The sequence below is a fragment of the Pleuronectes platessa genome, chromosome 5 (assembly GCF_947347685.1).
Source record: "Pleuronectes platessa chromosome 5, fPlePla1.1, whole genome shotgun sequence".
In the NCBI taxonomy this organism is placed as follows: domain Eukaryota; kingdom Metazoa; phylum Chordata; class Actinopteri; order Pleuronectiformes; family Pleuronectidae; genus Pleuronectes; species Pleuronectes platessa.
In genome coordinates this window covers 20,768,569-20,790,541 of record NC_070630.1, presented here as the reverse complement: position 1 = coordinate 20,790,541, position 21,973 = coordinate 20,768,569, and the positions used below count along the sequence as shown (strand labels likewise).

The window sequence follows — 21,973 nt, the reverse complement described above, 5'->3', positions numbered from 1 at the left end:
CACGAATTTCACTGCTCCGATGACGCTGTCATTGGTGCATGTGACAATAAACTAAACTTTGAACTTTGAACTTTGAACTTTGAAATACCTGAAACCTCCTTCTATTCAGTTAGAACTGAAGAATTCCTTTGGAGGAGGGCTGAAAGTTGAAGATACACATGTATGTCAAGTTGTCTCTGTACACATGTAGAACTCCTGCAGATACCATGACCTAGAATCATCAGAGAAAGAGGGACACTACTACTGCATTCGAAATTGAAGTTAAATCCAATATTTTCTAACATAACCAAGAAAAACACTCTGAACATTATAAGCTTCAGGAAGGTCAAATTGATCAATAAACTGGATAGGAACCTTCCATGAAAGTGTATGGTGAGCCGGCTCCAGACGGAAAAAACAGTTGTATGATGATGGTGAATGTGAACTCAAAACCTAATTTGCTGCTGAGCTTGACACCTTGGTCAGAAAAACATACTGGAAATCAGTGCCAGGACTGTGGAGAGATTACATGTCTTTCCTTCGACCTCTGTTTGTCACTCATTGAGAAGGGGAATAGATATACAATGATTATATAAAGTGACTTTTCAGCCTGCAGCAATAAGACGAATCTGGTGCGTACAGAATCTCTGTCATGAAGTGGAAACCAGTGCAAATTGTCAACAATCGTCAGTCACAGCCTCCTTCTGTCAGCCAGGTCATCTGACCACATTCAGATGGATCTATGGTCACATTTTTCCTGCACGTGGCATCTATTGCACTTCTGTCCGTCCTGGGAGAGGGATCCCTCACATGTGGCTCTCTCTGACGTTTCTACATATTTTTACCCTGTTAAAAGGGTTTTTAGTAGTTTTTCCTTACTCTTGCTGAGGGTTAAGGACAGAGGATGCCACACCCTGTTAAAGCCCTATGAGATGAATTGTAATTTGTGAATATGGGCTATACAAATAAAATTTGATTGATTGATTGATTGATTGATTTTATTGTCGCTGTGTGATTGCAAATAGAGCCTGGGCAACATATGAAGGACCGCCTACTGATTTGCTGCAGTTTCACCATGAATGAAGGGTATTATTATCTGTCACTGCCATACACTACAGACTTATCTGTGTCCAACAGAAGTAGGGAACATATTATTGACAAGCTTATGCGGCAGGAAGTGAAGACAGCAGGCAATGAGTCCCGTTTTAAATGAAGCGTGTTTTTAAATAGAAAATTGAGAATTTATTTGATTTAATTTGCATTGACAAATAAAAGTTTTAAATACACTGCTATATTTAATTTCAAAATTGTGTTTTCGGAAAAAAAATCATTCTATAATTCATCATTCAGTAGACTTGGCCTATTTCATCATAACTTCTTTAAAACCAGATATTATTGCTTGATAAAATAAAATAAACAAATGTCGTCTGATACGCTTTAATAATTGTTTTATTAGCTATAAAATATTTGGGTTGGCTGAAAAACTCAGGCAGCAGTATTGTGAGTATGAACTAAAACTCAATCTCAACTAAAATCCTTACAGCAAAAATATGAAGGAGAACATCTGTGGGGATGTTTCACTTGTAAAGTTCTAGGTCTCTCGTGTGAAGTGTTGAAAGGCTCCGCCAGCTGGTGGCAGTAATGCGCCATTTTGTTGTTTCTTGTCAATATAAGGAAACAATGATGAAAAAAAAAGACGAAGGGGGGAGGTGTTAATAGTATTACCGTGGCAACTGTGCTGACGTGGAGAGGAAACCCCTCCCACTGTGTTATGATCACCTCCTCCTCTGCTTTCGGTCAGAAGCCATTTGTTTCCCCCTAGATCGTCCTCACGCCTCCTGCAACTAACAGTGTCACTGGGATTCTGAGTGTGTCAACACGGAGCAGCTGAGCGGCGGATACCAGCTGGAAACTCTAATAAAGTCTTCTGTGGAGGACGTGACGGCTCAATAAACGACGACTGTAGTTTGCATCCGGGACGTGGTGCTCGGCGGAGGGATTTGGCCGGTTTTCGCAGACATCCGAAGAGGAGAAACCACCGTTTCAACCCGCGCCGGTTGATTTTTCCCCTCCCGATTATCATCGTTTTCTCGGCCGTGCTTGGACTTTTCTCCTGCGCTCATTTAGATGGCAAGCTTCCCAGACTCTGTAAACCAAAAAGAAATAGGTAAGTAGGCGTGCTGCATGTGGGCTGTGTCTGTGGTAGTCCCGGGAGGAGCCTGGTAGGGCTCACTTCACACGGTTTACCCGGTTTACCCTTTAGCAGGTCTCTAACGGGCTAATATGAAGTATAACTTTATTTTAACGAGCTAAAACAAGTTAGCATAACACGTCAGTTAGCTTAAAGGGTCTCTCAGTACACATTGTTGGGCGGAAGTGGTTAAGCTGCTTTATATCTATAAAATAAACTGTAGCTGACCTCTATTTTATTATTATTGTTTTACATCATGTTGAGTGTATGTTAAGAACACTTCCGCCCCCGCAGGACTTTAAACAACTGCGTAGGAGACGCTCCGGAGCAGCGGCCAATGTTCACCGAGTATCGGTGGCGACTCGAGATCCGTATTTATGTCTCGAGCGGAATGTGGGTTAAATGCTGTTCCAGTGCCGTCCTGGTTGACTAAAAGAAAGACCTCCGGCCGGTATAACACATTCTAGTTGGGACTATCGGTTCATTTTGTGTAACTCTTCGTGCTTTTTTACGAATTACTGTTGATAAATGCTGTTTGCTGTGGCGGGGCTGCCGATGCAGACGGAGCTTCCCTCCCCCACACACCAGCAGCAGCAGATGATTCATATCCTCATCGAGACGTACGTGCGCGTGTGAACGACCACCAGTATTAGCTCGGTAGTTTCATTTTTCACATACAGCTTCTTCTTCAGTGTAGTATTTGAACACATCGTTTTTTCCCCTTTTTTGTCAGAATCTGCAACTTTAGCCAGTTGCAGAACCACGAACTTTGATGTATATGTAACTCTTTATTCAACATCATGTTTTTTTTTTATGTTTACCTTCACTCTAGTGTGCTTATAAAGATATATCAACTCGTTCTTCCCCAGTTTTTACATTACCCACCCCTCTGCAGAATGCATAGGTTAGGTTTATTACTCTTTATTAAACTGTCATCACCAATGAAATAACGTGTTGTTTCAAAAATGGTTCAAATTTGGATTTTATTTTTCAAATATGTTAAAGTAAACCTTGTCGTATTTTTCAGTTGTTTCCTCCCTGGTGATAACAGCTGCCTCCTGTATTTTATGTACAGTTGTGAAATTGTAGGCATTAGTCCATCAGTTGAGTTTCCGTAAGCTTTAAGAATGAAAAGGGAAGTGTTCTCAGATCTGACGGCCTCATGCCTATGGGCTCCGGGAAGTTTAATGTGTAATCATTCAGAGCTTAAACATGGATAAAGTTTATATATATATTTGGTTCGTTTTGTTTATTATTTCTTCAAGCACACTATCGTTTCAATCAATTATATTACAGCACCTTTAACTTATTTACCTTGTTGTCATCGTGTATCTAGCTCCACACCCACCGTTTCTGTACAAATGATTCGCTTAACGCTTAAGCCAATCAGATGCCTGCATCAGAGTGAGGATGTTACCTTTGGATGATTGGAATTCCTGCGGTTGGCCCTGAGTAAACAGAACCGTTATAAAGAGTTAATAAGTGACCCTATAGCTGAAGTAACCTTGTTGTTGTTTTTTTTCCAGGTAAGGCTAAGTTCATCGCTGAACTCCAGGTGCCTGTTGCTCCCTTCGACCAGAAGTCCGGGCGCGAGGCTTGGACAGTAGCCTTTGCACCCAATGGTTCCTACCTCGCTTGGTCTCAGGGGCGTCGCATTGTCAGGCTCATTCCCTGGGAAAAATGCCTGAAGAGCTTGTAAGTGTTGATACTTGGTTGCACTCAGTCACTACAACTGCCTTAACAAGGCAACCATGTTCATTCCAATACAGCAACAATAATAACAGTAAAACGGAGATCATTAAATGTTCCAGGACAATATTTACTGTATAAAAAAAAACACTCCAAATGTGAGGGCAAACTTTGTAAAGATATCAGAAAACCTTTGTCTTGATCACAAGCATGCATGAGGTTTTATTCATAATTTGTGAAAACAAGAGAAGTCCTTGTAATCCAGGGGTTAACATACCGACCATGAGCTGCACGATTCCTTGAATTCCAGCATGTAACTCTTATTGACTGTGAACCCCATCTCTCTCACCTTACCTTCTGTCATATTTCTACTGTTGACATGGTAGTAAAGGCATAGAATGCACCGAAAATAGTTCACCCATAACCTACCACTTGTTTTTAACCCCTTTTCACGAGTCATTGCTTCTTAGAATCTGGAACGCCATGTTGTCTATAGAGCAGGCACTTGTTGGTTTGTTTGTTTTAGTGTAGACAAGCAGAGGCATAGCAAGGAGTCCTATTGGTATGAGACCTCTGTATAAACGGTTTCTGTAAAAACTAAAATGACCAGCTGTTTCAGAAATCACTATGCTTTATAGCATACATTTTATTTGTGAGCCGTTTTAAAGGTACACTATGCCAAATTTATCATTTGAGTTGAAATAAAGAAATCATGAGTGGAGGGGAGCGGGGGTATGATTCCACTGGCTGCTTTGCAGTAACATTTTATTGCTCCAAATTTAGTTAGGTTTTATCTTTTGTAGCTGTTAGGCAGCGGAAAGCCCCAATTCCTTAATTGTACTGCTTTAAATAGCATGTTCTAATTTGCTCTCTCGTTGAATGTTAATAGATCAGAATAAAAACAAAAATTGGGGCAACCCTATGTGCTTGTAGAACTTTCCAGCAGCTTATTTGTCCCCAGAATCCCACCCTAATGCAGGAATGAACACAAAGAGGTGCTCCACAGTGCCAAGGACACGTGGCTCGCTTTATCACCTCTCTTTCTGCTTAACAGGCTCTTTTTCCAGTCCATCAGACCTTGTGACTCTCATATTGAAATTCTTTGTAGAACAAGTACTGATTGTTCCAAAACAGCATGCTGGTTAGCTGCTTCTTTCCCGCAGTGCACACAAAACCAATATCAAACATTGCAGCTGTTAAACCACATTTAAGATTTGCGCAGAGTCGAGCTGTGAGGACATGGATTTTTACTCCAGCTACACAGCAGGGGATAGCCAGACTGCTGTGGTCCTGCTTGGTAGCTCGGCCAACATGCAAATGTCTTTCACACACTGGGCCAGTGTTGCTCAATTGCTAATGGTCAGTCATGGCTGAGCAAACCAACACAGGCCCAGGGAAAACATGCCATCTTTTCATAGAAAGGCCAACCAGCCAGCTGGTTCAAATTCAGAATCTCCTTGCTGTGAGGCAACAGCGCCGTGTCATGTTTGTTCAATCACTGCTGATACAAACCAAACTGTTCCCACTGTTGCTTCTTCACATTCAAACTCACCTTTGAAGATATAGAAAATGAAATGTGCAATATAAACTTAGTCATTGGAACTTAAATGGTTGTGATACACCTGAAAAAAAGCCGCCCTAATTAACCAAATATGGATAAATTGTGTACAATATGGTGGGAAGTGGTTAGAGTCAAGAATACCAACAACATGTCAACAAGGCGTAAAAATGTGTTTATGGCATGACTCACCTTTTTTGGAAATCTCAAAAATTTTGAACATAGTGAAGCTACATCCTCTTAAGTTGTCATGCCCACTGACCACCTCTTGTATATTTTTCTCCCCTCTCTGTTATCACAGTTCACCTAGCCAGTCTGGAGTGGGAACCAATGCCTCGAGCCCGCGGCGCTTATCCTGTCAGAGCAGTGACGGAGGCCAGCTCATCCCAGCGTCCGGTGAGCCATGCGAACACACCATCGACTGCGGTGACATTGTCTGGGGCCTGGCCTTCGGTTCCTCTGTTCCAGAGAAGCAGAGTCGCTGTGTTAACATCGGATGGCACCGCTTCAAGTTCGGCCAGGACCAGCTGCTACTGGCAACAGGCCTCAACAATGGTCGCATCAAGATCTGGGATGTTTACACTGGTGAGAACACATTATAGTTAATAGAAATAGTTAAGCCTTTACTACCTCTTCTCCTTCATCTGTTGAAAATCAGACTGTGTGATTAGATTTAGTTCATACAGTAGCCCATTATCTCATAGAATGAGATTTCATAAAATAATGAAAACAAAGTATTGAATGAGGTCATGTACCTGGATTTCTTCCAAAATGTAATAAGTTCTTAATTTGCTCATGCACCACTCCCTAACAACATTGCATGGAAAGCAGGTCTGTTTCCTCCCCCTCCTTCATGGAGGTAACACAATGTAATTGAAAGGTTTGGAAAACAGAAACCAGTAGTAACATTACTATAGGCACACTGTGAGTAGATATAAAGGGAATCTCATCATTAGTAGGTTTTTGTTTTAAAATGTAATAATATTCAAACGGGGGAAAATGATTATATAAACCACCTTTTGCACCAAGGCTTTACATTTCTTTAAACTCAAGTAAAGATAAATGTGGAGGATGATACCTTGTTGTTACTTAATGTATGAAAAGTAACTGCCATACTCTATAGCCAGAATAATTCTGATCTCACCTGCTTATCTGCCACCAAAGTGAGGCAGGAGAGGCACCAGAAATGAGTGGATCAACTCTGGAGCCTGATCGAAACCCCTACTGTTCACCACACTGATAGTCAGGACTCTTTCCAGAAGGTCTTTAAAGGCAAATACCAATAACTCAGCGTGATTCATATACACAGACAGGTGCTCGAACACATGCTATCACATGATATCTCCCCAGTGTAGGCTCAGTGTTGTACTCAGAGTTGATCCTGGGATTATGTTTTATGTGTTCAGTAGACGTTAAAGTTGTGTTTGTCATTGCACTTGTGCTCCTTGAGAATGTATCTGTATTTTCAGTGATATAAGAAGAATTTAATCTAAGATCAGGTTGTTTCATTTTTTTTTTTTTTTACCTTTTAGTTTTCTCTTGACCTCACAGAACTGGAGGATCTGAGGGCTGTGTCTGTTAACAATATATTCCAGATATTTTCATTCCAGTGGGTCTCTGTATAGACTAGACCTGCTGTACATGAGAACTGCTCTGAATAAACTTCTGTTAGAATTGATTCTATATAAATCAAATGGACGTAAATTGACTTGTAGTTGCACTGAGAGATAAGTTCTTCAAACCTCTGTTCGTTGTAATGGCTTGTTGCAGGAAAACTGTTGCTGAATCTGATGGACCATACTGATGTAGTGCGAGACTTGACCTTTGCTCCTGATGGCAGCCTCATGCTGGTCTCTGCATCCAGAGATAAGACCCTGCGTGTGTGGGACCTCAAAGATGATGGTATGTAGATGACCCCTCGTTGTAGAAAGCTACCATTTATATTCATCATTCTTAGCTGTAATGATCCAGGGCTTTAAATGCAGAGAGCAGTCTAACTAATGCCCAATCTATTTCAGTATGTAAATGTCTGCGGAGAAATTAAGTGACACACAGATACTGTGCAAGACCTTCATCTGTTGTATGAGTGAAGACACTTCAAACCTTAACTGCTATGACCTACTACTCTTCCATTAATTGTGAACAAGTCAGTTAAAATCAGTTAAATGCTGCGTATACTCTATTTATTGTTATTGGTTCAAGCTCAATTTATAAAAATGATTTTTTTGTTTGTGTTGTCTCAAAAAAAGGGTTAGGGTTAGTCTGATGAAATCTATATTTCTGTCTTACTGTCAAAAACTTTAATGAAAAGACCAAAACCAACACTTCTTACTAAGTAACAGTAAATCTATATTATCTGCTGCTATAAATTATTTACAACAAATACATTTCACCTTATCTAAACAAAATTTATAGACCAAAAGAAAATGTGGGAATGAAACATTTTATAAATCAAAAACTCTGACTTATTGCAAAGGTTTCCATGTAGATGATTTAAGTATAATCAAAATTATGTTCATAAGAAACTTGATTTATAGTGCACCTTTCAAAAACAGTTTAAGGTGCTTTACATGTAAAAAATGTACAATTTAAGGCAAACAATATTAAGCTATTAAAAAGCAAATCTAAAATCACAGCCTTGGAGCACACCATTACAAAAATAAAATTGGCTATGGATGAGAAAAGAGTTAAAACAAAATAAAATAAAATAAATTATTTAGTTTTTAAAAAAGTCGTAAGGTTCAATAATAAAGGTGCACACCATATTTCTACAGCATCAAAAGAGGGATCCATTATTTGTGGATTGTGACGGCTGTGCAGCTTGGAGAGTAAAAGAACTGGTGCACTGCTTCATTGTCTTGCAGGTAACATGGCAAAGGTTTTGCGGGGGCATCAGAACTGGGTCTACTGCAGTGCCTTCACCCCAGACTCCTCCATCTTGTGCTCAGTTGGCGCCGGCAAAGCAGTACGTATACAAGTTCCTTTTTATTGACTTTAATGGGTTTTCTAGCTAATCTGTTTGCAGTGGCTTGTGTTCAGTTATGCTTGATCAACCTACAAGTTAAAACACTCCTCATCTGCCCTGTCCACCCAGTCCCACCACAGAACAAACTGGGCTTGGTGTCTTTATAAGTTGAGCTAACTGCACCTAGATTATGTTTGGTTTTTATTTGCATTGGGGGGGGGGGGGGGGGGGGAGGATTTTGGTGTTTGCATGCAGAGCAGACCACTGTTTTCACTATTGCTATTTACCATACATACACTATAGCTCTTAAGGCCTATATGTTTCTGGATAATTATTCTACAGACTGGCCACCATTCATTCACCTTATCTATAGTGTTGCAGCTCTACATTTACATAGTGGTTATGGTAGACATGGTGGTAGCTTTTATAGGTTGTGTGTGTCCCTACAGTGTGTGTCTTGCTCTCCCTGTCACAGGTGGGGGCAGAGCTCAGTGTGTGATTGGTTTTGAAAGGACCGCCGCGCTGACATTTTGAGCAGCCGGTGTAAACCGGGGACGCACAATGCGCAATGCCCAAAAGCCTGGCCAGGGGCAGCCTGGCACCTGACCAGCAAGGTCAATCTGTACGTAGGTGCTGCTCCGTGTCTGTCTTCCTCTGCTGTTGCAGTTCCTTTGTTTATTTTATTAATTTCAGTCTGAAACTCTCATTAAACTGGTGCTTAAAGTATCCCCTCTATTCCACCTCAATCCCCACCTCTCCCACAAACCTACCTTCACACTCCCCCCACATCATCTTAAAATAGCACCATCAACCATCTGCACATACTAGATTCTCTTCTGTTATGAGGATTTGTGTTACTGTCACTTTAAATGTTTCCTTTGTGACATTGTACTGCTGTCAGTGGCAAGTTAGATAAAACAGTTCAGCCACAAGAGTTTAACAACCAACCTGCCAACTCCCCCCTTTGTTACGCAGCACTCACACATACGCATTGCTTTAATGCTTGATGGTGACCATGTCTAATACTTGGTGCCGGTGCATCGCTATAATAACCACAGCCAATCAGTTTCCCACTTGGGACACAACATAATCCATGCAGTGGTAATGTGAAGCTCATTGGAAATGACCTCAACTCTACAACCAGATGAGCACACAGCAGGCTCACTTTCTCTCCAGGATCTTTCTGTTGCCTGATGTCAGGCAGGACCTATATTTGCATTAATTTGGTTTGATTGGCTGATAACTAATCTGCATCTTGAAAAGTTAAGCTTTTCTTAACTTCCACCTCACACAACTCGATGTGAAGCTGTGCAACCACAGTGCAGTTTGGCAACGCATTCTGTCACCACATACCAACTGAATGAGCAGGGTTTCCAAAGCGGTCGTGTGAGTGCTCCGTAAGCATTAGCCAGCAACTGCCATTCCTTTCTACAACTGATGTCTGCAGGTTTCATTTAACTGTTGATATAAATAAATAATTATGAAACCAGTGCCTTTGCAGAGCACTTTGCCACACACATGTCAGCTTTTCCCTTGAAACTTCTATTAGAACAAATCTAAAAAAAACTTCTGATAAATTGACCAGTTAAGTGGCAACTTATCTATCTACAGGAATTCAAGAGGAAAAATATGTTAATGCTAAAATTCAGACCATGGCTGACTGTTAAAAGCAAAAGTCTTCCAGAGATTAGCACCTTTCTCCCAGTCTGTGTGTGTATGAATGTGTGCACTTTGCCAGAGGTATCAACCCTTTGGCCATAAAATATTCTTTTCTTTTGCAGTATCTGTCTCTCTTCGTAGGCTTCTGCCGGAGGTGCGAGCCTCTTGTAAACACTGAACTAAAACTCTGAGAGTGGAAACCAGTGGAGTAAAAAATATGTTACCATAAGTTACTGCTTGTTTTATTTTCTCTTTGTCTAGAAACTTTTTTTTAAATAATAGAAGTGTTTATTTAGTATGTTTAGTAACACTTAAGTGTTGATGTAGTTTAATGTTGGATTACTAATAATAATTGTCAGTGTAGGTGGAGAGCGGCATTGTGACGTAGCATGTGCATTTGTTTGGTCTTTCTTAATGTTACAAAGCTTTAACATGACACTGAGCACCTTCATTTAATTGTTTTGATGCCTGGTGCATACTTTTAATTTCTAAATGTTTTCTGTGAGGATAGTAACACTAACAATAACATAGCTCACCTGTACTGTTTCCATATCATTCCATATGCTATAACAGTCCCCTCTTCGCATTGCAGGTGTTTCTATGGAACATGGATACATACACGTTGATCCGGAAGCTGGAGGGGCACCACAATGACGTGGTGTCCTGTGACTTTTCACCAGATGGGGCACTGTTGGCCACTGCCTCTCATGACACCAGGGTCATCGTATGGGACCACCACAAGGGCACCATTCTGCTGGAACTTGGGTAAGACAAAGGAAGAGGGTGTCATAACCATACAAATCCATTTACCAGTTGTTAGAACTTTAGCATCTTTACTTAAAGTCTGTTTAAAAAGCTTGAATTGCCTTTCATGCCGGAATATAGTTTATTTCTTATATTTTTATAATTTGTTGTGTGAGGTCACATGAGTCACAAGGGGAATTTGGAGGATAATGGTAAATGCTAAAACTGTGTAAATTGGGTCATTAAGTCGATGTATTGTCCATTAAACAGCAATAAACAGTAATTGTCTATCATTTCTAACATTAGCTGTCTGTCAGACAAAAAATATTGCTTTAATTAATTGAGCTATATGGAACAAGTTCAGTGCTTCATTTCAACTGAATAAAAGTTAGCTTTCATTCATCAAGTCATACACACATCGACTTTTTTTTCCTTTTTTTTTTTATAACATGTGTCACTGTTATTGAACCCTTACTCTCATCTTTCTCCAGCCATCTGTTCCCTCCTCCATCACCCATTTTTGCTGGAGGGTCAAATGACCGCTGGGTTCGCAGCGTGAGCTTCTGTCCTGACGGTCGCCACATCGCCAGTATCACCGATGACAGGTAAGACACTTGCATACATCTCAGTGTCCACTTTTGGGTTTGATTGAGTTTAGTGGTGAATCTCTGAGTTGACTTTTAATACCTTTCCTTACCACTTTTATAGGAAATTTTGTTATTTATATGTGAGCTTGTTTAAAATGAAATGGTTAGCATGTCAGTACTTTCAAAATGGAACCTCAAAATTTATTAGCATTTTACAATGCCTCAGTTTGAAGACTACTGTTTACCTCTATGGTGTCCAAAAGCAGGGCTATTTCAGCAGGCGCAGATAATCAAGAACAAACATCTATATTTCAAAGCATTGAACTTCTGAAAGGTGACTTCAGTATAAGCCCTGACAAACCCATGTGTTCATCCGAGTTCCTCTCATGAGGATGTTTGTTCACTAAAGCCGTATTTTTCCACAAGCCCATTAGTGCACGTGGACAGATAATGTAAACAGCAGAGCGCAGCAGAAAAGTTCCACTGTTTGCTTCAGCTTGTTTTTAAGTCCTGCTGGAGTCATGAGTCTTAATGGGGCTGGAGAGCACAGAGCTCCTGTATTTCGCTCTGGTTGGACGGGTCACATGTCTGTCACAGGGTAGCTACTAATCACTCTGGCCACTGGCAGGCCAAGCGTTGAACTGTTTGTGGAAAAACATGTCAATTAAAGCAGCAGCAGGAAGCTCCACAAAATGGTGGCTGGTGGGGAAAAGAGAGAGTGCAGCTTTTCTAAGAAAGTCTTTAGAGAAACACAGCCAGTAATAACGGTTTGATCAGCAGTGTAATGTATTTATTGTCCCTTCTGCAAAGATGCAGTATAAGTCATGCAAATGATTAGAAAGTGACTTTGTGTTTCCTCAACAGAAAGATGCAACATAGATTTCTATGGAATTTAAGATGTGCTTATAAGAAATTAATCTTTTAATCTCAGTGTTGTCTTTTTATCAGTAGTTATCTAAAAGTAAGGGGGCAGCTGCGTTCAGACAGAAAGCAAAGCAAAGTTTTCACTTCTCCACGTATACAGCATTCTATCAGTCATGTATGTAAATATGTATGTAAACTGCTATTTGGCTGGTTGGCGGACGCGTACAACCACACGACTGTAACTCAAGTTTCCTGTGTCTTTGGCTCAGACTGGTTCGTTTCTGGAGCATCGAGGAAAGGGCCCCTCAGGCCATCGCGCCTCTCACTAATGGCCTCTGCTGTGCCTTCTCTCCTGAAGGAAGTGTCCTTTCGGTTGGGTAAGACACCAACACATGTTCAGACACACACTATCCTAAACACTCAGCCCACATTACAGAACAACAGCCACACCTTATTGACTTTTGCCTTTTTGATAAAGGAGCCAAAGGAGCCATGTTTTATCTCAGCTCATGGTGCCAATCTGCAGGACATGCACATTCTGAGATATATTTCCACCGAACTCCATGTGTGCTTGAAATGCACTCTCGCAGTCTTAATGAGGAGGATCTGAGATATAATTATATAATAAAACTGAGAACTACCCAGAGCAATAATGTTAAATGATTCACTGTGTCATCTGATAGTATAGTATTATTTAGAACATTTTAATGATTTTTGATCTCATGTATAATTACAAAAAACTGATGAGATAGACTTGATTGAAAACAAAGGTCACAAAGTACAACCTTAATCAAAACAAGTTAGTCACTTTACCTGTGATCACTGACAAAACAATTATTATATTATATATAGGATAATACGGGACCTGTGATCAGCTCAGCTTTCTCAGTTCTGGCCTGGGTTGTGTCTAATGCAACATGACTCCACATGGGGAGTTATAGACTGAAACGTCAAAAATTTGAGGCGGGTACACAAGCATTAGAGACAGAACACAGGCTGTGACACAGCTGAAGAAGAGGTTAGGAGGTACAGGAGGAAACATGCTGAACAAAAACAGAGAACAGTGAGGGTCCTGGTAAAATGACACCACACACAGTTCACTATTTACACAATCTTGCACTGAAAAACCGAGGGGTGAGTGTTTTTGCACCGGCAGGGGGATTATCTGTTCAAGTAAACGATCAGAACGTGACCGACACTGCATGAACCTCCTCTACCTCTACAGACAAGGTCCGAGAAGAAATCAGAAAAAATGGTGTGAATTCTGAGAGCAAAATGAGTCAGTCTGGATCAGATAAGGTCTCCACAGTGCTGACAGTATAACATGCAGGAAGGAGTGAGCTGATATGGTTGTTCACAAGCACAAAGGTGTGTATATATACTGTAGATAACACTACAAATACAAGTTTGTAAACCCAAAACTGATTGTAAAAAGTTTTTGCAGGACAATATATCACACTTTTTAACTACATTACTGAAAATGTGATGACTACAACCGGTCCAAGTGTGCCCCCTGAGTAGAATTCTATAAAGCACCTCTAGATTTGAGGGATACAAAATATACCAAACAAACACATGGTCTCACTAATGGAGGGTGTTGCTGTCCAACCGGCAGCTGGTTCTTTAATATTGACCTGTCATAGTTTAGACTACATTTTCTGTTTTTCCACCTCTTACTTGGCAAACAATTAGCTATCCTCTCTGACCTAATTACCTCCAAACTTTCAGACACACCAGTTGAGCCACTACCATGACCCTCCCTCCAGGCCACTCAGTCCACTTAGGGCTGCCCTTCACCCTGAACGCTTTTGGTCCTCCATGGCAACGGCATGTGTGTCTTATATTCAGCCATCAAATTTGATTTGTGTGTGTTAATGAACAATCGGCTGTTCTTGATCACAGAGGGTCATACTCCTTCTTCAGGTAACTGAACTATTTAGAGCTGTTATTATGGGATATTTCGTCACCATTCTGTTTTCTGTTGTTGCAGGACTCTCGATGGAAGCGTGCACTTCTATGAGTCTCCTCGTAGCATTGCCAGTCTGCAGCACATGTGCAGGATGGCTCTCCGCCGGGTGATGACCACCCAGCAGGTGGAGACCCTGGCCATTCCGACTCTGCTCTGCGACTACCTGACGTACAAAGTCATCTAACCCCCACCCACCAAGCACCAGCTGACCCAACTGCACATGCCGCAGCAGGGATATAGTGAAAAACCAATGAATTCAGACACAAACAGTTTTCCATTGAACCTTGTTGAGATAATGGATGTGATCAGGACAGGTGGGAAAGGATACAACACTTTTGAAACCCTAGAGACACATCCTCATCTCAACCTCACACCAAATCCACTCACAGCTGAATATAGTTTTGTGTCGTACATATTTATTTTTGTAAATGTTTTTTTTTTTTTAAATATACCTGTGCTGGGGTCATCACGCCATCCGTACCTGTAAGGTTAAGTTATTTCTAAGGCCATCATAGCAGGTCTGTACCTGAAAGTGCTCCTCTGACTCTACCAAGTTCTAATAACGCATCATCAGTTTCGTATGTTCTGAAATAGCTGTTGCACCTAAAGTGAGAAACTTTGCAGCGGTGCTTGCCCTTACTGTCAGGTCTCCTGTTGGCAAGTGGGTGAGCTAAAGGGAAGAGATACACTGGGCGTTTAACGGATGCAGGGTTAGGAAGACGATTCTCATTATCTGAAGTGATCATCGGTTATCGTTATCGCTTAAGATTAAAATATTTGTCTGAGACAGTATTTACACCATCATGGCAGTTATCACTGGAACCTAGATTTCTAATGTGACTAAGCAGTAGTTCTTTATATCCTATACAGTTTTAGCAGTTGCCAGATGTATCAGCCATTAATGACCCAATACAGTATGGTACCAATCGCATTTCTGCATTTTGGCCACATCGGAAACTGACAGGGTCAGCCTTCTTGATCTGGGTAAGGATATTTCCATTAATGTGGACTGCAGTGACTGTGGTGGTAATGCACCGAGGAAGGAATGTATTCACTGTGTTTGTCAGGCCTATCGGATGCATACCTGGTGACAAAGGCTGAATGTAAACAGACAAAAACTCCAAAGGGTACATTTGGAATCCTCCACTCATAATATTTACCAACAATCTGCTCAACCCTGACACAATGCAGGTGTAGCTCACCCACAGTGTCACCAAAAAATATAAAACACTTCCCAAACTGGCATCAGAATGCTTGAATTTACTCTCCTGCCCTGTGGAGCAGTAAAAAACCTTGTTTGAGGATTTCACACTAAAGCTGAGCACCTCTGCTGCTTAAGCGCAATATATATAGTTGAGCTTGTAAAAAACCCTGTATACAAATTTCCATGTGATATGTATGTATATACAAAATTGTAACATGTCCATATACAAATCGGATTTTTCACTTTATTTTATCTGGTTATTCTGTTGACTGTGTATTTTTGTAATATGTTCTCCTTTTAAATGTGAAATGTCAGCAAAACTACACGTCTTACAGCCCATCAGGGTGTTACTACATTACATTGCTTACATTACCGTTTTGTGCATGTCACTTTTAGACTGTGGTGGTCACGTTGTTATCGGGCCCTGTCACATTTTCTTTTCTATATGTAGAAAAACCCTGAAAGTATTCATCAGCAACCAACCAATTAGCTGCCAGACGCGGCCATCTGCTGTTAAATATCTTCTTGGTCGCTGAAATATATGCACAGGATCATTTGCAATGACTTTTATTTGTATTTTTTTTAAGATGCAGCATTTTTGGTATGTTTGATAATTTTTTTTCAGTTTGTGTGCCAGTGAGCGGAGGTGGGAAGAAGGGAAAGTGAGCGCTAACTGTCGCCTCTCTGTGTTTCTGTAGGATGTTGGCTACTGAGCAGCTGTCAATCATTCTTGGCAATAAATTCTCTGACAGCGACTGCTAAAGCCAAAGGTTCCTTTTCAGATAGTGTGTGTCTGTGTGTGTAAATGGTCATTTTTATAATTCCCGCCTGAGGTTGTCTCTCAGAGGGTGCTTGGTTTATAAAGCTTAAGAGGGGTGTGCATGGTAAGAGTTTGTATAACTGCAAACATTGTGATTGGAAAAACACATTTCTGCCTCAGTGAGATGTAATATGAAGGAGCAAATATATCATATATATATGAATGTATTTAGTTCCTGCATTTTTTGGGGTGTGAGTATGTGTGTGTGTGTGTGTAGTTTCAATAAAGGCCTTTCGACATGACAATGCTGTTGGTTTATTTGTGTCTGCACAAAATATCAGAAACATTTGAACATAATAAGCAACAAATGAAGCTCAGCATAAGTTCAGTCAGGAAGACTTTGCCCCCATTCAATCAATCACAACACTCTCACTCTCAACACTTAGTTTGACCCACTTTTTTCAGCCAGCTGGAAGAGTACAGACACACGTGTTCAAACTTTGGAACAGTATATATGACTTCACTTCATTGTGTTCATGTAGTTATGGTCTGACTCATAATTTGGCTCCAGGAGATTCAATCATTCAGTAATGCCCTGATATCATGTCTTCAGTTACTCAGAACTCAGTGGAGTCACATGATCATAACTCATACCAAATCACCCAGTTTTTATACAATATATTATTGTGTGTGTTACATAATGGGTAACGAGAAGGAGTGGATTTATTGAGCCTGTTTGACTTTGGAAATAGGAATAAGGCAGGACAGTTGGAAACAACATTGAATGATTTCAAATGTGTTTCTCATTAACCCTCCATCTTATCAGCTTTATAGCTGGCATGTCTGTCTTAGTGGCCAAGGGAAGTGCAGAGTCAAATTTTGTACAATTTGGACTCTTTGTGTGTTCAATATTAATAAAAAATATTATAGACATGTTAACAGTGCTCTGGTATTTTTAGGATCCCTTCCTGTTTGGCATTTTGTTTTGAAAGTAAAAGCACAATGTTCGTTTTTGTTGCTGCAATGCTTCATATCGAGCTGAATAACAGTTACTATTCAGAAGATTGTGTCAATTATTTAACAGACCTCAGAAGGGGGGGGGGGGGGGGGGACTGTTTACATGAAACATGTGGTTTGCTGAGACTAGAGAAGATGTTTTAAAAGCTCAGCATCTGTTTTCAGAGATTACAGGGTTTCTCCCGATAACACACTGACCTTACTGAGACCTAAGCTACACACTAGAGCTCATGAACAACACATGCAAACGCACAGCAACATTACTTGTATGTCACCTTTGGTAAAACTCTTAGTGCCTTACAAAAGGAATGACAAGCTGATAAAAAGACAGTAAACGTTTTGAGACTAACGCATATGAGAAATAAGTTTATGAAAATGTATGAACTAAACAATGAAATAGTTTCAATAACAAATAAAATAGCTAAGGAGGGTGTAAAACCTATAAAAACATGATTAAAGTAAAATAAGAATGGAACTCAGACACTCAGAGATATCAGGTCCCTTACGATTATTTTCATCAAGATCCATGAATTATGCCCTGAGATATTAACAAAAATGTCAACTACATCAAAAACACCAGATCTTGCCATGTTAATGAAAGTGAACAAATATTCCTGGATTTGCCCGCTGATCCAGATCTACATCAAAATGTAACGGGTTCCTCCCTGGCCCATAGTGCGTGGTGGTAGCTTGTCCAGTAGTTTTTGCGTAATCGTGCTTACAAATTGAGACTCTGGAAGGCTAAGGCGGAGAGAGCCTGTTAACTTTTGGAGTGGATTTGTTGAAAGGGGCAGATGCAGGAATCAGGTATTGCCCGATAAGGTTACTTTTGCGAAATTTGTTGTGAATCATTTAGGGAATAATGCAGAAATATTGATCAAATCAAGCACAATTAGAGGAATGATATCTAGAGTGTGCGCAATTTGGTGCAACTTGAGTGAAATAATAGGGCCCTGTTGGGAAGGCCCTGTTGGGCCTTGCCAGCAGGTATACGCCTTACAGAGTGCTTTTCTATTTCATGCATGCGTTCATCTATTCATCTTCCTTTCCCACAGCACTAACTCCGCTGTCATGTCAGAATGTGCCACACCCTCCTGCCAAACATAACCCTGCATCTCACCTTTGAGTCACCTGACTCAACCTGTTCCCAGATTGTCTGCTGTGCTCTCCACACTGTATCTTTCTGGCCTCTATGGCCTGTTGTGGACAACCTGCTTGTTCTTTACGTTGAATTTTGACTATTTCATCTTCCTGCTAGCAAGTACACTGCAGGCCCTGACTTTACTTCCTGTTTGTCCTGGGTTGCTTCAGCCGGCCAAGCCTTAATGAAGCTGAACCATTATAAAATTTAATGTAATTATGAGTTTCACTTAGCACGAGATGTGAACCAATATCGGTGAAAAAAGATTAAAAAGTAGTGGCCCTAAAGTCGATCCTTGGGGAACTCCACAAGTCTTTTACTCTCTAGTTGCTTGCCAGAATGTGGTAATACTGGAAGAAGGGTTGGACCCAAACCTACGACTCAGACAATGGCTGACAGTATAATAACAGTTTAATGAAGCAGACTGACAGACCACAAAGACAGTAGCAAAACTTGAGCCAATACTGTAAACTACTACCGGTAGTCGGTTTGTATTATCTGGTGATCTCTCTCTCTCTCTCTCTCTCTCTCTCTCTCACACACACAAACAAACACGCACACACACTATGTCTGCTATATCTGTTGGAAATCTGTTGGAAAGGACAAGATGAAAAATAAAAATGGTTGTTCCAACATGCAGACTGGAATAACTGGAGGGATGTGGTGAGGATGGAGCATAATGGAGGAAACTGATGTTCGTGTGCTCTCTCCAACCAGTGACGTTTGTTTTGGGGCTCATTCAAATATTCCGTAGAGAAGCTATTCTGGGTTGTTATTGAAAGTCTGAGGCATTTGTGTAGTCGACTGCTGTCTGGCTCAATTTGATCGAGAATAAAACGGATTTGTACTGTAACAAATGAGGCCATGTGATTTTCTCTGTGGAAAAAAATGACCTGTCTATGTTGACATAGAACTAATGGCATTCTGACAATGCAGAGATGGGAGGGTTTCTTTATCAAATCAAATAAATAGATCGATCCATTCAGTTAGATTGAATATGAAAACCAAACATGTGGTTTACAGACACGATATGTAGGCTGTGGCAGTCAAACAGGAATTTAATTTCAGATATATATTAAGAATAGGATTCTAATATTTATACATAGGATTTTGACGTATACAGTGGTGCAGTGTCCTGTAGGATTTGGTGTCTGTTCAGAGCAGTGGTATGGATTTTTCTTTTCATGTCCAGGGTGAATAAAAAAAAGTTTAATCCTCCAGTATTTAATGTGCTACATACGTGTCTGTGCCCAGAGACTCCCTGGTCTCATTATCTGTCTGTGCCCTCTCAATGTGTGTTTATGAAATTAAAGTTCAATTAAAGTTCACTTCCTAACTCACAACCGACTTAAATATCACCACTCTCCTTCTTGTGTTTCATCACAACACTATAATAATATTGAGATATATTGTCATGTTTCACTGCACTTCGCTCAAAGTTGGTACCACACACAAAATGATCTGGTTACGTTTGTAATACACCTTATTGCTGTATCATCATCATGTGGTTCAATGAGGACCTGAAACTCAGTGAAGAAGAATTTTCCATAACAGAGGAAGTGAGTAATTGCTGTGTTATGGGCTCTCAAGGACAGAAGGGAGGGGCAGTCAGCAGGCAGAAGAAAACAGCAGGCTTCAGTCCTTCAGTTACTGGAGCATTCTAGTCTTCTTTTTTAAGCAACAAGTTCCAGAAATATCAACATGTAACATGTGAGAAACCATTTATTTTTTCCAGATGGATCAGAAGGCATCTGAGTTTTGGAAGTGAAACCCTCTGCTGCAGCGGGGGAATGTAGTACGTGTCAGGCTGCACGCAGCAAAGTGTTGTTCATCAAAAAGTCGTAAGGCTTTAACCACGGGACAACGCCAAAGTTACACTATTAGTCATTTTAGAGTCAACTGTTGTATGATCTTTTTGTGTTGTGTGTATGCGTGTGTGTGTGTCTCTGTGTGTGTGTGTGTGTGGGGGGGGGGGGGGGGGGGAGGGGTGGGGGGGGGTGTGTGGGTGTGTGCATACCATGCAGAATAGCCTACAGGGAGCAGCAAAACACTATCTAACAGAAACATCTAGAACAAATGCGGGGCAAACCCGTCACTAGGTGTTTATCAGGATTAAGCTGATAACCACAACTAATATAAATATGATTCATTTAGAAGAGAAAACACTGCTATCATGTTGAAGTAGCCTGAATAAACTGGACCTGTTCAGCTAACGTGCAAACATATAAAGTGGGAGTGCAATAATAAATGTGGGACTTCTCCTTTAAGAACAGTGGGGAAAAAACCCACAGATAAAGATTCATGTCCAAACAGGTTGGTGTTGAAAGTGTCCTGTGTCGTCAGAGAGAGTGATTCCACATTTTAGTTTATCTATCTATCTATCTATCTATCTATCTATCTATCTATCTATCCAACGGCCTGCTATCTATCTATATCTATCTATCTACATTAAAAATAACTGTAAGCCCAACCCAACACTGTGTTATTATAATTTTTTGCTACAAACATCGACCCCATCTTGTGGTAGTTTTAATCATTGTAGTTAGGGCCCGAGCACTGACAGGCACTGACAGACAGTGAGGCCTATTGAAATTGTAAGGATTATTAATTTTTTTTTTTTAAAGAATTGGCTTTTTAAATTTTTTTATTTATATATACTTTAATTTAATTTAATTTATTATTTTAATGTGCGCAGAAGTGGACTGCGCATCTCCTGGGCAGAAGTGAATTGGGCACCTCCTTTATTATTATTATTATTTATTTATTTTTATTTAATTTCTAAATTTAATTTCCCCCCCCTTTTTCTAATTTTATTTATTTACATATATATATATATTTCTATTTTTCTTTTTTTTTTACATAAAATGTGCAATTGATAGCGGGGACCGTAATGAGCAATTAGAAGGCAAGAATCGACAGGTCGTGACGGATGGAAGTGAAGCACAGTGCTCTGCACGGGCCCGTTCAGTGCTGCTTTTCAAGCCCTAGTTTATTCTTTATTTTGTATTGTTTAATTTTGCTCCACAGTTTCCTATTCTAACTCATAACAATAGTAGCAACAGCTGTCTATATACACAACGGGATTTACTCTTTTTGATTTGGGATTTGTTACAGACTATTATTTGATTTCTTGAAAAACCAAAACAAGTCAAAAATCAGTTTTAGCCTAATCCAATAAAACTTTAAGATTTATGTATTCACTGAGGTTGTGAAAGACGTCTACTATTTCACAATCATAGTTCATATTATATTCACATGCTCCACACTTCTGAATAAAGTTGTGTTCGATAAAAATTATCTCGAACTAATGAAAATACAGTTGGGAATATGGCCCTGATGGATACAGCACAACCCCTCCCATCAATATTTGTCATTAACTCTTGATATTTATTGATTAATTGAACTGTTGAACAGTGTTTTCTGTAAATGGCTCTAAATGTCGTAGCTGTACCTTCTCAGAAAACAGAAATCTCTAACCCTTTTAAAGAAGTTCCAGTGGGAGTGAATCAAAGCAGCTATCGTGCTCTTATTGTGTGAAGCGTCCTGACTGCACAAAACTCTAACAAAGTATTTTTTGTACCAGGTGACCCTCTGACATCATACCTCCAACACCCACTGTCTGTGCTTTCTGCCCCACTTCACTTGG

The 21,973-nt window shown here is 40.3% G+C and overlaps 1 protein-coding gene across 1 annotated transcript; it reads left to right on the top strand.

Annotated features, from left to right (window-relative positions):
- Positions 1 to 1,746: 1,746 nt before the first annotated feature.
- wsb1 (WD repeat and SOCS box containing 1) lies at positions 1,747 to 16,474 on the top strand. Its single transcript, XM_053422182.1, has 9 exons — positions 1,747 to 2,146; positions 3,697 to 3,865; positions 5,719 to 6,002; positions 7,188 to 7,319; positions 8,282 to 8,382; positions 10,634 to 10,806; positions 11,277 to 11,390; positions 12,506 to 12,613; positions 14,227 to 16,474. The coding sequence occupies exons 1-9, from the start codon at positions 2,107 to 2,109 to the stop codon at positions 14,387 to 14,389; spliced, it is 1,284 nt and encodes a 427-aa protein (XP_053278157.1). The 5' UTR covers positions 1,747 to 2,106; the 3' UTR covers positions 14,390 to 16,474.
- The last annotated feature ends 5,499 nt before the right edge of the window (positions 16,475 to 21,973 follow it).

What these genes read in the sequence shown, in the direction of transcription:
- wsb1 (XM_053422182.1), top strand. Translation starts at nt 2,107, where the DNA reads ATGGCAAGCTTCCCAGACTCTGTAAACCAAAAAGAAATAG. An exon ending in GAAAAATGCCTGAAGAGCTT is followed by an intron (nt 3,866 to 5,718) that starts GTAAGTGTTGAT and finishes CTGTTATCACAG; the next exon opens with TTCACCTAGCCAGTCTGGAG. An exon ending in CAGTTGGCGCCGGCAAAGCA is followed by an intron (nt 8,383 to 10,633) that starts GTACGTATACAA and finishes TTCGCATTGCAG; the next exon opens with GTGTTTCTATGGAACATGGA.